This window comes from Fistularia commersonii, chromosome 16 (assembly GCF_037954325.1).
Source record: "Fistularia commersonii isolate RoL2024-O1a breed Wild chromosome 16, RoL_Fcom_v1.0, whole genome shotgun sequence".
Classification (NCBI taxonomy): domain Eukaryota; kingdom Metazoa; phylum Chordata; class Actinopteri; order Syngnathiformes; family Fistulariidae; genus Fistularia; species Fistularia commersonii.
The window spans coordinates 11634125-11649299 of NC_141299.1; the positions used below are offsets into that span (position 1 = coordinate 11634125).

General features: G+C 40.5%; 1 protein-coding gene across 1 annotated transcript; it reads right to left on the reverse strand.

Moving 5' to 3' along the window:
* Window positions 1-7699: 7699 nt before the first annotated feature.
* On the reverse strand, window positions 7700-15118 carry matk (megakaryocyte-associated tyrosine kinase). Its single transcript, XM_086161443.1, has 13 exons — window positions 14903-15118; window positions 14636-14682; window positions 13817-13930; window positions 13605-13720; window positions 13081-13300; window positions 12296-12389; window positions 12022-12087; window positions 11768-11867; window positions 11456-11540; window positions 10244-10317; window positions 9914-10109; window positions 9621-9707; window positions 7700-8529 (listed from the first exon to the last, which is right to left on the reverse strand). The coding sequence occupies exons 2-13, from the start codon at window positions 14642-14644 to the stop codon at window positions 8290-8292; spliced, it is 1401 nt and encodes a 466-aa protein (XP_086017569.1). The 5' UTR covers window positions 14645-14682; window positions 14903-15118; the 3' UTR covers window positions 7700-8289.
* Window positions 15119-15175: the final 57 nt, after the last annotated feature.

Consider the following 15175-nt stretch of genomic DNA (forward strand, 5'->3'; position numbering starts at 1 on the left):
GCATTTACAAATTCCATAACCCCTGTATGCAATGGGAAGTTGAATACTGCTACCTCTGGCTGAAAGCTAATATTATTTATATTTTTGGCATATTTTGTCATGAGTTACACCCCTGCTTTTGTCTGGCATATTGTTATTATTGCCAAAATCTGCACCCAGCGTTTTGCAAACAGTCTAATAATACTTAAATTTGACTCGTGGTTTAAAAAGGTGACATTATTCTCACGGCACAAGGCAAAAACTTTATTCTGTGAGTTAAAGTGAGACTCAAGCAACATCTGCACTGGCCACGCTTTCACTTTTCACCAACACAAACAGTCTCATGATACAGTGTTACTATGAAAACAGATGAAGTGATAGTTCTATATATGTGTATGTGTGTGTGTGTGTGTGTTTGTGTTTGTGTTTGAAGCGTAGTATAAACGTGTTCACTGGCAGCTTTAAATCAAGATCGGAGTTGACCCCAGCTTAGTGTCACAGAAATCTGTCATGGGCCTAAAGTAGCTAAGGAGATTTCCTGTGGCCTTAAACATATCTAAAGATAAAGTTACAGAAATAATTAGGTATAATTAGACAGCAAGACTATTCACTAGTGAGAGGCAAAGCACATATATAGCATATAAATCAACAAAGGTCATGTATGGATGGTCAAATTAGTAAATACGTGTTTTTCTTACTAGTCAGTGTCGCACTTTTGTGCCATTGAATATCACCAATGTGTTCTTTCGAATGACTGCAAACAAGAAATTTAAAATGTCAAATTAGGCTGATGATTTATGAGCCAGTTCTGCCCGATGACCGAAGTCTGAAAAGCATGATTCCTGCATTAGATGACGCCCTCGGGTATTTACCTGCTTTGTCTCCCGTCAGCAACAGCAGTACGAGCTTGACCAGTTCATTTAAACATCTTCACAATGATGCCCATGCGAAAAAACGAAAAAGGTTGGTAAGTCACGCTATTCTGTTCATACACAGTTAACTCATATTTGTACTGTGCAATATTCAGAACTGTGCAATATTTCATTTCATAACAGCTACACTACAATTTTTCCTTTTACCATACTATTGTGCACTCCTTACCTCACTTGTTACTAAGACACTTATAGTTTTATCACTTGGTTACTAAGACACTTTATAGTTTCACTGAGACACTTTATAGTTAGTAGTTTATTTTTATTTCTAATTCTGCCTTTTTCTTTTTATCATTTATTACTGTTATATTTTCTGTAACTCTGGCACAACAATTTCCTTCGGGATTAATAAAGTTGTTCTTATCTTATCTTATCTTATCTTGTAAAAGCAAAAACGGCATTGGCCAAATTGCTTTGGCCTCGACGGCCAGGAAACACCTGACTTTCATTTTCAAACGGTGTTTCATCCATCCATAGTGCCTCCTATTGACTGTTTCGCATTTTGCTGACAAGATCATTCGGTTTTACAATGAGGCGAAGACGACATACTTTATCGTCATTTCAGTGTATTTCACGTTCAAAGCAACAAGGTGAATTTAACGAATCCTTGGTCAGATGGAGAAAGAAACCATCTTTTGGGTTCGTAGTATCGGAGTATCCGTTGTTTATTTCCATAATCACTCATCGTCCAGAAGTGTATTGCCGTTGTATTGGTTCCGTCGGTTCACTGTAGCTGAGATTGGACACAAACGGTTGTGGGGGTTTGGGGATGTATTTACCAAGCTGCTTTATCAGATGACAACATTAAGTCAAAGGAGCTAATGTGTAAATGCTCAGTGTCAGCTTAGTGATGTGGTGGACGGACAAGCCTGGCTTAAAGGGAGGATGAAGGGGTAATAAGTGAGGCTGGTGGGGGCGGGGGGGGGTTATTCCACTAACCACATTTTATTGACTTTCATTGTTTAACCCATTAATTTATACCAAACGTCAGCCTCAATTAGGATTTCAGAAATTTCACAGAGTACTGCCGAAACGTCCAACCAGTTGAGCCGGCAGTCCTTTTCCTACACGCTATGAATTATGTTTTTTTTTTAATCTCATTTTTACCTGGCTGCTATCTTGGCCAGGTCTCGAAAAAGAGATTTCTGATGTCACCGGGACCTACCGCTGAAATAAGTGTTCGATAAACTAAAAATGCAACTATCGTCTATCAAGGGACCGCCATACAGACTTTGGTGACTGTGTCCATCTCATTCTGAAAACCCTGACCGGTGAATGTCATCGGTCTCTGAGGGGTTAAGCAACTTAACAGGGGCCACGACTTACCTGGGAAACTGTGTAAAAACTCATGCGCACAAAACAGTCGTAACACATATATCCGACCTCGGAAGCACCTCGGTAAACCTGTTGAGAACGTGTTCAGTGACGTGCTTGAGAACAAGACTCAAGCGTTTCATTTGACTGCAACTAAACTAAAAGAGTGGTCTGTCGCCTTTGACAAGGATGAGATGTCCAGACTTTATACAAATTCTGAATATAATCTTTTGGTCAAGGGTTTTACACCGGGTGGCTGCTGCTGCGGCAGCACTCAAGACTAAAATGCTATCAAGTCACAATGGACAGGACAATTTATCTGTGAGGTTGAGAAATACTAAATTGCATGCTCAAGGTTCTTCAAAAACCCAATTTGTATGTCCATGCACATTAGCTAATCAGAGTTGTACTAAGCTATGTAGGTGTAACAGAGACGTTCAAGATGAAGGTGGGACTCCAGCTCTTAGCCCCCTCTTGTTTGCAGTGGTGATGGACAGGCTTGACAGATGAGGTTAGACAGGAATCTCCGTGGACAATGATGTTTGCAGACGACATCGTGATCTGTAGAGAGAGAAAAGAATAGGTTGAGGAAAATCTAGAGAGGTGGAGGTATGCTCTGGAAAGGAGAGGAATGAAGGTTAGCTGAAGCAAGACAGAATGTATGTGTTTGAATGAGAGGAACCCCGGTGGAACGGTGAGGCTACAGGGAGTGGAGATCAAGAATCCATCCATCCACCCAACCATCGTCTGCCGCTTATCCTGCACTCAGGGTCAGAGGCGGGGTAGACCCCGGATTGGTCGCCTGTCAATCACAGGGCCAGGAGATCAAGAAGTTGGAGGATTTCAAGTACTTAGGGTCAACAGTCCAGAGCAAGGGAGAGTGCGGAAAAGAGGTGAAGAAATGGGATCAAGCAGGTTGGAATGGATGGAGAAAAGCGTCAGGGGTACTATGGGATAGAAGATTATCAGCCAGAATGAAAGGAAAGGTGTACAAGAGAGTGGTGAGACCAGCGATGCTGAATGATGAAAAGACAGGAGGCAGAGCTGGAGGTCGCAGAGATGAAGATGTTGAGGTTCTCTTTGGGGGTGACCAGGATGGATAGGATCAGGAATGAGTCTATCAGAGGGACAACACATTATATGTTTCAGAGAGAAGCTCAGAGAAGCCAGACTGAAATGGTGGGTCCATGTACAGAGGAGGGATAGTGAATATATTAGTAGACGGATGCTGGAATTGGAGCTGCCAGGCAGGAGGTCTAGATGAAGACCAAAAAGAAGATTTATGGACGTAGTGAGAGAGGATATGAAGGTAGTTGTGTGAGAGAGGAGGATACAGAGAATAGGGTTAGATGGAGAGGGTTGATTTGCTGTGGCGACCCCTGAAGGGTAAAGCTGAAAGGAGAAGAAGTTATGCTAAGCTATCCAGGGATTGTTCTGATGACGTTCTTCGAGGAAAAGCATAACTGTAAAACTGTGACGTCACAGAGATGAGGGTCCCTATGCCTGAACTGTAGACACCTTTTTACCTCAGTACCTCAGAGAGTTCAAACTAACCACTGCTACTGGAGGGTTGATGCAAGCCGTCCCCTTCAGGCATTAATTTGGAGACATTAATCAGATTTGGCATCGTGGATGAGAAGCAAGTTAGTGGTTTACTTTGAGTTTGGGTTAGTTGTCTTTGTATGCCAGGATTGATCACATAAAGGACAAAAAGCACTGGGGGGGGGGATTCAAACAAGAAGCGACACAACAAAATAACATATACTTGCATGAATTTGTTTTTGTGCTGTTGAATTATTTTACACCAATAAGAACTCTGACTGTATACAAATGGAAAGGGTCGGTGACCATATTAGTCATCATCATTGCCGTCATATCATAGTTATTCATTTGTAAAGGTATTTCAGTGATGCAAATGTCTTCAAATAAATCAAGGATGAAATAAAATAATTATATGGTTCGGTCAAATTAAGCATCAACCATTTTATCAAACGAGAATCTTGAATATCTGCTTCCTAAGGGCGTCATTTTCTGTCAAAAAGTGATGACCGTTACAAATGTTTTCCTGGGTCTTACTTTCTAACTAAAAAGAAATAATTTTTTTTTAGGCCGAACATGTTACATGGGTCTTAGGGGGCCTTATTTTTGTGAAGAACGGGTTGGTAATTTGCGATAGTTTTGGTCCAGATAACATCAGAGAGACGACCTTACCTTCTGCCAACATCCTCATCGGTCAGTCTCTCAATTACTGGCCATTATGGAAAAACACGATAAAAAATCTTTAATAAATTGTTAAGATTTAATAACTATTTAACTTCACATTTTTATCACTTTATTTATAGATGATAAATGTCTGGTTTTTAGTCTGGAGTCACCTGAGTGCTAAGCAAAGGATATTATCCTGAGAAAATATTATCATTATTAATTATATTTTTACTAAATGTTATTATTATCAATTATATTAGGGAATGGAACAATTAGTGTTGATGATAGCTGCCTTTTTCTTTAATATGTTTTCTGGATGTCATTTACTTTATCACTTCCTAAAAGTGGTCAGCTCTGCCCTGTTTATTGGCTGCACACCAAAACTCACACTTACACTCTTGCACGCCTTTCGCACAAGATCACCGCTGAGAGCCGCTACCGTCGAATTCTTCACATTGTGCGATGTTCCGTGCAACTAACCGATCATGACACTGATCACTCAGTGGGGGGGCGGCAGCTGTTGATGAGTGTGTTACCTTTTGAACATATCTGAGTCATTCTAAGGTTAGAAATGCGGTTGTTTCATGTAGCACAATTGAATATTTTTAGCGTAAAATGAACATTTATAGTGTTCAGTCAGGGAGACAAGTGCTGGGACTCGAGGGGGGAATTTAGCACCAAATGGATCAAAGCAGGATGATGGGATAAAATGATAAAAGCGGATTAACCCTCCAAAGGTAGTGTGTTTTGACAGCGAACAGAACGGATGTATGATCAGTAATTATACTGATCTGTGCAAGTTTAATATGTCATTCTTACCATGAACACTTTCCCCCTATCCAATCTGAAGAATCTGTTTTAAGATGCATTACCACTGTCAGTGGTGCTGGCAACGCTTGATCACATGAAAATGCCTAATCATTTTTATACTTTAATTGACAGCACTGGTGCTATAATTATATTTATGATATGACTCATACATTGGCAAATGTCTCCAAACAGCCGGGGCAGAGGATAGAAACATAAACAATAAGCATACTGGGGAAAAGTACAAAAAAACACCTCCTACATCCTGGGAAAACAGCTAACTTGTCCAAGGGTCTGTTAAGGGTCCCCTACTTAATAGTCGCTAAGCGGTGGACACGAGCTGTGCACGGATCAACAGGTGCTTGGATGATAGTTTTCTAGGAAGAGCCTATTACTTCTAATACCTATATCTGCTCAGACAGCTGGGCATTTGCTTTATAGGTCAAGAGCAAGGCCTCAGTGGACAAGGAAAAAAAAAACTGATTATTTCTCCAAGCTGCCCCCTCCCCCAGAAAAAAAAAAAAACAACTGAAAGCGGAGCTTGGAGTTTTTTTTTCCTTTTCAATGTAATCCCCCCCCCCCCCCCCCCCCGATGACAGCGTTCCTTTTCATTTCAGCCTGATCCAAATCAAGATCTCTCACAATTCGGACAGGATCACTTGTAGCAGATTATTTTAATCCTGATCTTTTAATTCGTTTTTATTTGTTTACTTAAATGTGTGTGCATGCGTTTCAGGGAATGAGCGTTGCAGGGATGCAGTAATAATCACCTGTTACGAAGATGACTGGCCGTGTTAGTTTGGATAAAGTGCCCGGATGACATCTGATGAGAGAGCACAGGGAAATCAGTATCTTTGTCCGTAATTCGGCACAGTTACGTAAAGACTCGTGTTTCCATCCGCTTCCAAACGAACAATGAAGTAATACTGGCCTTTAACAATCCCTGCCATTAATGACGCATGCTTTGTAATTGGATGATTGGCTGCTCAACTTTCTTCAACAGGTGTTTCATTACATGATCTTGAGGAAAAGACTTCTGAGAAAAATAAAAAGAAGATAAAAAGATACACCTGTTTCCACCGGGGCGGGGCGGGGAGGAGGGGGGGGGGGTTGGTCTGGCATACAGGGAAGTATAGACAGCAAAAACAGATACCAGAATGGTTGCTGAATGAACAAGAGAGCAGAGTTGAGCTGCAAGATAATGATAGATCAATAGATAGATAGATAAGATAAATCCGCCTCTTTCAGTGGCTCCACTGTAGATTCCGAGCAAAGGCTGACTATAGTAGCTCTGGCGTTGGGCAAAAGCCAGCAAGGTTACCTGGCCGGAAGACTACAACTGATTCAGATGAGGAAATAGCAAATACTACTTTAGGTTGAACTGCGATAATAGACACAAGAGGGAGAAAACACAGCCGGTTCTGGACGCTTTACATGTGATCTCACATCCCAAGTATGAACTCGGAACACGGAATGTGACGTAAACTGAGTATCTGGGTCCGATTAATTTGTCATTTGTCAAAAATCCAAGTAAAGGTCTACATTTTTTGTGTGACATGTGATTTTCATGTCGTGACAAGTCAGACTGTTTGCTGTTCAGAAGAATCATCCTCTCCTGTCCTCTCATAATGACCAGACGGCACTGCAGTTATCGCAAATTAACTCTTTACTAGAAGACTCACCTTGAAGGCATTAGAAAATGAGACATCTTGAAAGCTCATCCATTAACCTATAGCCTCCGGGGTGAAAGCTGTGATCCGATAGACAGACGGTATGTAACGGGTGAACCCTCAGTCAGGAAACATCCAATGATATTTAGTAAGAAAACTCAAATTAATCCCAAATCAAAAACAGCAAATCATTTGCAAGCATGTTTTTTTTGTAGCATACGGTTCCTCTGTAAATCCTCGTGCAAAAAAATTGCTGTTCATCTCATTATAGAGCCCGAGGAAATCACAGATCAGATTGAACGCACGGTGAAGGACCCTCACTCCCGCTGTCTGATGACAAGACACGAAGGATCAGGCCTCAATTTGGGCAGAATCTCCTGGGACAAAGACAAATACCAGGCTTACACAGACTTAAATCTAATGACATATTCCATTTGGTCATAAAACATGAACATGTCTTGCAAAAAAAAAAAAAAAATCTGTTTCTTAATGTGGAGATGTTTTTGTACACAATAGTATTTATGCTAAAAAGAAAAAAATCAACTGATTTAAATAAAAGTAAACGCAGCACCGGCACAATAGAAGATACCTATGCGTTTCTTCATTAACTGTACTTATGATATAGATGTCACTCAGACACTGCAAAAAGCCAACGATCCCATGAGGACACTGGAGTTTTAAAATCTTAATCTGAAAAATAACAAGGGAAAAAAAATATTTGCCATGAATAAATAAATACCATATATTCCTGCATATTTTGCTTATAAGGCATTTCAATCTGACAGAAAAGTATTCAGGTTTTGGTCCTTTAATTATGATAAATATGGCAGAAATAAAGTACTTCTGGTAATATCCTATGATCTACGATATCCCATCAAGTTTTTTGTTTTAGAAAAACGAAAAATAAATCATTTTTATCATCGATAACATCCTTGAGCTAATGACGTATTTCTGTCTCTTCAATCGGATCCACAGAAACAGGTGATCTTTTTCAGAATTTCAAGTTTTTTGGGTTTGTTTTTTTAGTCATAGTTTATATAGAGAAAATCTCTGAATCCAAACTGACAGCAAAATGAGCTGACCGTGAAACACATCCCCAGTCATTTAATAGACTGAACTCTCAGTTGTGTTCTAGCCTAGCTCCGCCACCGTCGTGCTGCGGACGTCATGATCACGGTGGATCACGTGGACTTCCCTCATGTGCCGCGGTTCCCTCTCACGGTCCGAACACATGCAGATTCGGTGAAGTAGGTTTCCAAAAGCATGTGCTGTATGTAAAAATGTTATCCCATTGAGGATGTAAGAGCAGGGCAGTGAGAGTGAACCCCACTGGACCAGGGGTAACTTTCCATAAGGCTCGACCACCGGGAGTTTTGCTGGAATCAAAAGTCTGCTCGTAGCCAGGATTGAGAGCTGACTCCATCCGGGCGCTGCGAGCCGAGACCCGGTCTGTGTTTACTCATCTCTCGATCGAGTTTCTCCCTTAGTTTGTGAAAGGAAGGCCTTCTGCGTGGCTCCGTCTCCCAGCAGATCCCCATCAGGGCGTAAATGGCCGGTGGACAGTCTTCTGGAGCCTCCATGCGATAGCCTCCCTCCACTCTCTCCTTCACCTCTGTCAGAGACTGCAGCACCGGGAAGAAGTGGGAAGAAAGCAACATAGGTGCACAGATAAACTGACGGGTGAAGTAAAACCGATCTTGATTTAAGTCAGTGGTTCTTAACCTGGGTTCGCTCGAACCTCGGGGGTTCGGTGAGTCAGTCTTAGGGGTTCGGCGCGAGTCAAGACACACGCCGGACTCATAATTCATGAGAAGCACGCTAGATAGCTTGGCCTATCTGTGCTGCAGGGATTTTGGTGCGCTCTGTAGTCAACTTGTGACTGTTGTGATGGTATGATTTTTTTTTTACTAATTATGTCGAGTAAAAAAAGAAAGCGGTCAGACAAATATGCCCGATATGGATTCACATGTATAACAGAACGTGATGGAGTCGGCATCCTAACTGCATTATTTGCAATGCCAAGTTGAGCAATTCTCATCTGGCGCTGGCAAAACTTTATCTTTGCGGGGAATCTTTTGAGGATGCTGGACATAAAAATGAAGAAAAGGAACAGACATTGCACCTTTTAATGGGGCCAATTTTCATTTAAATGGTGCATGAAATTATAAAAAAAAGTGAATACTTTCACGTGTTTGTATATAGTTTCTCTTATCACACATAATGTCTACGTCAATCTTTTCTCCCGGTCTCCTGGAGCTCATGTCACGATAAATCAAGTTCCGTGTGTGTGTAAAAAAAGCACTGATTGGAACTTAATTGACATATAAAAGCTGGAGGCCTGATGTCAGGTGCAAGAGACGCTCTAAGGCCATTCAGTCTAACTGTCCCTACAGTCTCTTTGGCCTGATCCTGTTATCTTATCTGACCCTCTAGTCGAAGACGCAAATCTCCGCGGCTCTCGGAGATTACCCGAAACAGACCAGAGCAAAGAATAGAGTGCGTTTAAGTAGCGACGGATTCGTCATATCGTTGAGTACTCTGCCTTTTCTGACGTCAGCCTCACTGATGACCTCACTGTCTGGGTGGTTTGGTTTTGCAACTGCCCGTGTCCCAGTTTCACCTTAGCCATGTTGACGGGGTCACATAAGCACACGGTAGACTAAGTTTGACCGACTAAGTTTACATGGTGTAATAATATTCCGGTGCTACGTACCATCTTCGGGTAAGGTTGACGGCCATAGGAGTAAATCTCCCATAAAAGAACCCCGTAACTCCAAACATCTGACTTTGTGGAAAACCTCTGCAACACAACAATTTATTTGAAACGGAAATGTGTTTATAATGAAACATGTTCTATAATGGCTTTATAAGTTCTGAAAACACACCATTGGAACATATTACAACAAGATGAACACACACATATGAACATGTATATGATTTAATCTAGGTTTTGTTTCGGTGTTCCCTGCCGTGAAGACCTTTAAAAGCCCAAAGTTTGAAACTGACCTCTTTCTTCAGAGCTTCGGGTGCCGTCCACTTCACGGGTAGTCTGACATTATCTGAACCCCCCGATCCTGACTTTGTCAGGCCAAAGTCGCTGACCTTGGCTGTGCCGTCATCAGAGACAAGGATGTTTCGCGCTGCCAAGTCTCTGTGAACCAGCTTTTTGGTCTCCAGGTACTCCATTCCCTCACACACGTCACTGGCAGAAACACACAATTTTCATTTCCGTGTGGCTCACCAGAAACACAAAAATGTGTATGTTATACACACTTTTTCCACCTGCACATACTATGGAGGTAAAATACGCCTAAAGCGTGTATTTGATGAACTTACAGTGCAAAGCCGAGCAGCTGAAAAGACCGAACAACTGAACGCCCTCTCGTCCTTAGAAAGTTCACCAGGCTTCCCTGCCATAAATGCAAACAAACAAGTTAATAAAAATGTATCATATTCAAGATTTAAGTTGATTAGCTGCAGCCCCATTAATGAGTAAAAATGGATATTGTCTACAGCAAAACAAAGATTTAATTTTCTGACAAAGAAGTCATTAAATGTCCTTCTGTAACAACCAGAATTCGCCTAAAAACACAGAATCAAGAATATTATTGTTGGAACAATTCCATCCCTGGGAGTTTGAAAATGATAAGGACTCAGTGGAGGGACTAAAGAGGGTTTTACTTTCACAAACATACACCTGCTTCAAAAAAAAACCTGGGAATAGTTAAACAATATATTTGTTATGTGCAACAAAAAGGTTCCTCTACATTCTAAAGCTTTCTAAAAAAAAAGCTTTCAGCGAGGTTCAATTGAGATCCTTGTGACATATAAGGAAGTGGACACCTCTGGTGATTCATTCATCGAGATGCTAAGAAATGTATTGTAATCCCAATCTGCTTCGTTTCTCCACATTTCCCTGCTGAAACGCTTGTCCGAAAGAAGAAATAAAAAAAGCCTCCACGTTATTTGCTTAATCCTATCAGATACTGAATAAGGAATTCATAGGAAGTTAAGCCAGTAGTAGTGAACAGGGGATTCATGATTTCCCCTTTAAATTATGTATTCATTCAGCCTTTATCTCAGGGTATTAACTCTCATTAAACACCGCTATGTGTAATTTCCAGGCTGATAAAGGCATTCTTATATTTCCATGCTCTGCGTTCCTAGCTCCATAATATCTAATTAATTATTATTCTTTTTTAAATAGTGTCAAAAGCAGGCTAAGGCAGTAAATACGATGAAATACATAGATGTTCAATCCAACTAATCCCGACTCTTCCAGCCTAAACAGCAGGGTTATATTCACTTTAAATTTTAAAAAGCACTGAAATTCAACCGCAGGCCACTTTTATTATATCTCCACACCCTCAGTGATGTTTGTTTGTTAACATCAGTTATTACCCCACTTCTCCAGAAATTATTCTTATTAACCGCAATGCAAAAGTGCATCTCTCTTCATGAATCTATACAATCTATTTGCTTTTTCTATCTGTCATTATAATCAAAAGCAATTTTTTTAACCAACCCTAACCTATGAGTGACCCGCACCTTGGTCATGAGCTCAGTGATGATATGAAGCCCCCTGTGTAGGATCACACCCAACAATTTCACCAGGTTTTTATGCTGGAGCTTTCTGGAAGAGAAGAAACCAGATTAAAAAAAAGAAGAAGAAAAAACAAAAGGAAAGATAAATTAAAAAATTCCAAACATTTCACAACATGCAATCACACAATTTGTTTTAAGATTGCACATCTGCTTAAATGATTAAATTTTTTTTTTTAGGAAATGAAAATTTAAAAAAAAAATGTTTTTTTTTTAAAATTTGGTGTAAATGAGGGCTCATTTCTCCCTGTCACTTACGTCATCACTGTGGTTTCCTGCAGAAAAGCCTGAGCCGTGACATCACACTTGACAGTCTTTACCGCCACCCTCTGGCCCAAATACTGTCCCTCATAAACGCCTGGAGGTGAAATTGACACAGAGGCTACATGTCAGAAAAGGTCCGGCACAAAAGGATGCTTCACTTTTTGGGGGATTAGACTGTGAATGTGCTGAAACTCTTTTCCATGTGTGTGCAGTGACAGCGGGGTTAAAAGAAAAAAAATATTTCTCACAGCCAAACTCTCCTTCTCCGATTTTCTCTCCCAGTTTGAGTTTCGTGATGTCCAGCAACCATCCAGCTAGAGTGGAGAAACAATACTTTTTACACGCTTGTATGACATAGACATTAATATTTTATATTCTTAAAATAGCTTCCCTGATGGAAAGCAGTGTTTTTGCAGAGAGGCATTGTCACATGATGTTGTTGTCTTTCAAATAAAAACAAAGATAGTGCAGGGTGAAAAAAAACATTTTAAAACCCAAATCTCCAGCACAGACTTACTGTACCTTTAGACAGTTCTAACTCAGCTGACTTTGCGCCATGTTTTTGTTTTGGCTTCAGAAGAGTTGTTGCAATAGAGCCTTTTTCCTTTGAATAGAACTGCACGGGAAGTAGAAAACAGGAAGTTAATGGCCTTGCAATATAAGTAGTGTTATTCAATCCTTGCCAGTTTGATCGTTTATGTTTCTTTTTTTCCTAGCAAAGTATCTGAAAATATCACTGCGCACGTTAATAATTCAATAGCTCTTCTATGGAAAAAACACGGTGCCCTTATATTTATAAAGTTCATTGACGTTTGTGCTCGGGATGCCTTGTGAAGAACATGATCTGGACTCTGATTTCACTAAAAACGAGATCTGCATAAATCAGATCTAAATCTGATATGTCAAACTTTAGACATGAAATGACGTAAATCCTCGTAATGTAATATGACCATGATGCAGTTGCACGTCTGTCACACCCAATGGTTTGAAGATATGCTTTCCTGTAAAGATTATTTAGAACTTCAGTCAGTATTCAGTGGAAAACCCCCCATGTCACACCTCATTTTAACACTTGAGCTAATTTCAGTTTTGCTGTTGCTGATTGGAATTCTTTCAAGTTTTTATCTATAGGATATGGGATTCAAATCAGCGATCCCAATGAATAATATAAAATATAAAATATAAAATAATTTTTCTTCACAAAACCCATATCCTCAGTTAACGTGCATGCAGCAGAGGCATGTATGACAACAATATCAGCATTAAGTATTCAACAAATAACATACCAGTGGGTTTATTTTCCTCACCTCTATCATTTCAATTAGGCTGTAGAAATACTGCAAGTTGTCGATACTCAGCTTGTTGTCATGGTAAATCACCCGGTAGTGGTTGACCTCTCCAGATACACTGACACACAGCACATAGTCACCAGGGTGACGGATGGACTCTCGCACCAGGAACAGTCCATCTTCAGGCGGCTGCAGTTTATACACTGCCTGTGTGCCGGAGATCTTTCCATGAAACCAACTAATAAGGGGAAGGGGAGCACATGAGATACACATAATGGTCTGCAAATCTATTAGTACTTGTAAAATGCTCTAACTCCCCATGGATTCTCACCAAGTACCATTCTCAAGTTTGATGAATCTCCAAAATTAGCTAAGTTATCAAAAAGGGAAGTTCCCATTTGACCACATTGTGCGATCATATGACCGCAACTTGAGTACAATTCAACCGCAAAAAATACGGGCGCATCCTGCTGATGTAAAAGCCGAATGACTCAGATTCCTGTGACCAGTTGGAAAGAACATTTAGAGAAGAGGACACGTACGGCATGAGGCTGAGGCTCGGATTCCCACGAAGGGCAACTCTTTCACGCACATTATTAGCGTGTATGAGTCCTTCCTCTCCGGTGGTGTTGTGTCTGGCCTTAAAACATCTCTTTGTCTACAACAGACCATTTGAGGTTTATGTTGAAAAACAAATAGAAATACCAGTTCATACTTGTATGTATTTCTAACTTCTTGTGTTTATAATGAGTACCGTGCTTTTGTCAGTAATCGTAAGGATGTCTCCTTTGAGGAATGATAATTCTCCAGGTTTGGGCTTCTTGTGGTCTCCCTTGGCGACACACTGTGTACCTGCAGACCAGCTCATCTGTAGGGGTGCAGGGGGTTTTAATAAGAAACGGCACCAAACAGTTAATCTCTGTGCACCTGCAATTGGGATTAAGGCTCATGGGACTGGCTCGGGGCACGCTGCAAATTTCTATTTATTTACAAGATGAAAAAGTATTTCAATATACCAAGTTCCCCCCTAGTTTTATCTGTTTATCTCAAAATTTGCCAACATTCAGACATGAAATTACGAAATTTAATGTGAGGCAGGTTTGGCAAAACATGACGTGTTAATAATTCAGCACCATTAAAACCACTTTTTAAATTTTTTAAAGAATAAAAACTAGGTTTCTCTAACACTCTGATAATTTACACAAGATCTAAAGATTTAGTTTTTTTAACCGCAGAAGATAATAAAGATTGAGTAAAAGACATGAATCACCTTCTGTACTGAATTCGCATAGTAGTTACTCAATTTCCTCAAATAGGTTTTTGTACAATTTTAACTCAGCAACCACTTTACGAGGTAGAGTCCATCATGATTCATAAATTTTAACCTTAAAAAATGACTCAGTGATTGACTATCATCTTTGAACCTTGTGTGTACCTGAGGTTGCGGTCTGGGAACAATGGTAACACTGATTAAAATAACACGCCGAGAGTAATAAAAGTTTAAAAGCACGGGTTTAATTGTGGTAGGTCAAGTACTTTTTCCTGTGTGTTCTTAGGAATGAAAGAGACGTACCTTTGCCATGAGCAGCCTGGGGGGGAGAGGTTTGGATTTTTTCTGTCCTATCAGAAAGAAGATCATTCAAAATAATAAAGTTGACCAATGAGACAACAAAGACGTGTCTAAATCATGGAAAAAAAAAAAGTCAAGGCACACACAAGTCTTTGGCAAAAAATGGCCAGATTTCGCAAATATTTAAAGAAAAATAGGAGAAGGACTCTTAAAAGCTGATAGGACAGCATGCTCAGCCCTGGCTCTCTCTTGCAATGAATGTTTTAGTACCTGGAGCTCTTTGGACAGATGTTGACAGCTCTTTTCCTCCACGACTTCTGGTTCAGTAAACAGGAGAAAAACCCAGTTAGAGCTCGACGTTGAAATACTGTGCAGCTTCCATCTCGGTTCACATAATCCGCATTCTACCACGGCAACAGGAAGAGGCTGTAGACATCCAAATAGCAGCCGGGCACGTCTTTCCGTCAGCGTGAGCGTTCACAAGTGAGCACTTCCCCAAGATTTATGAACATGTAGTTCTTACGTGATGGCGTGAGCCAAAAC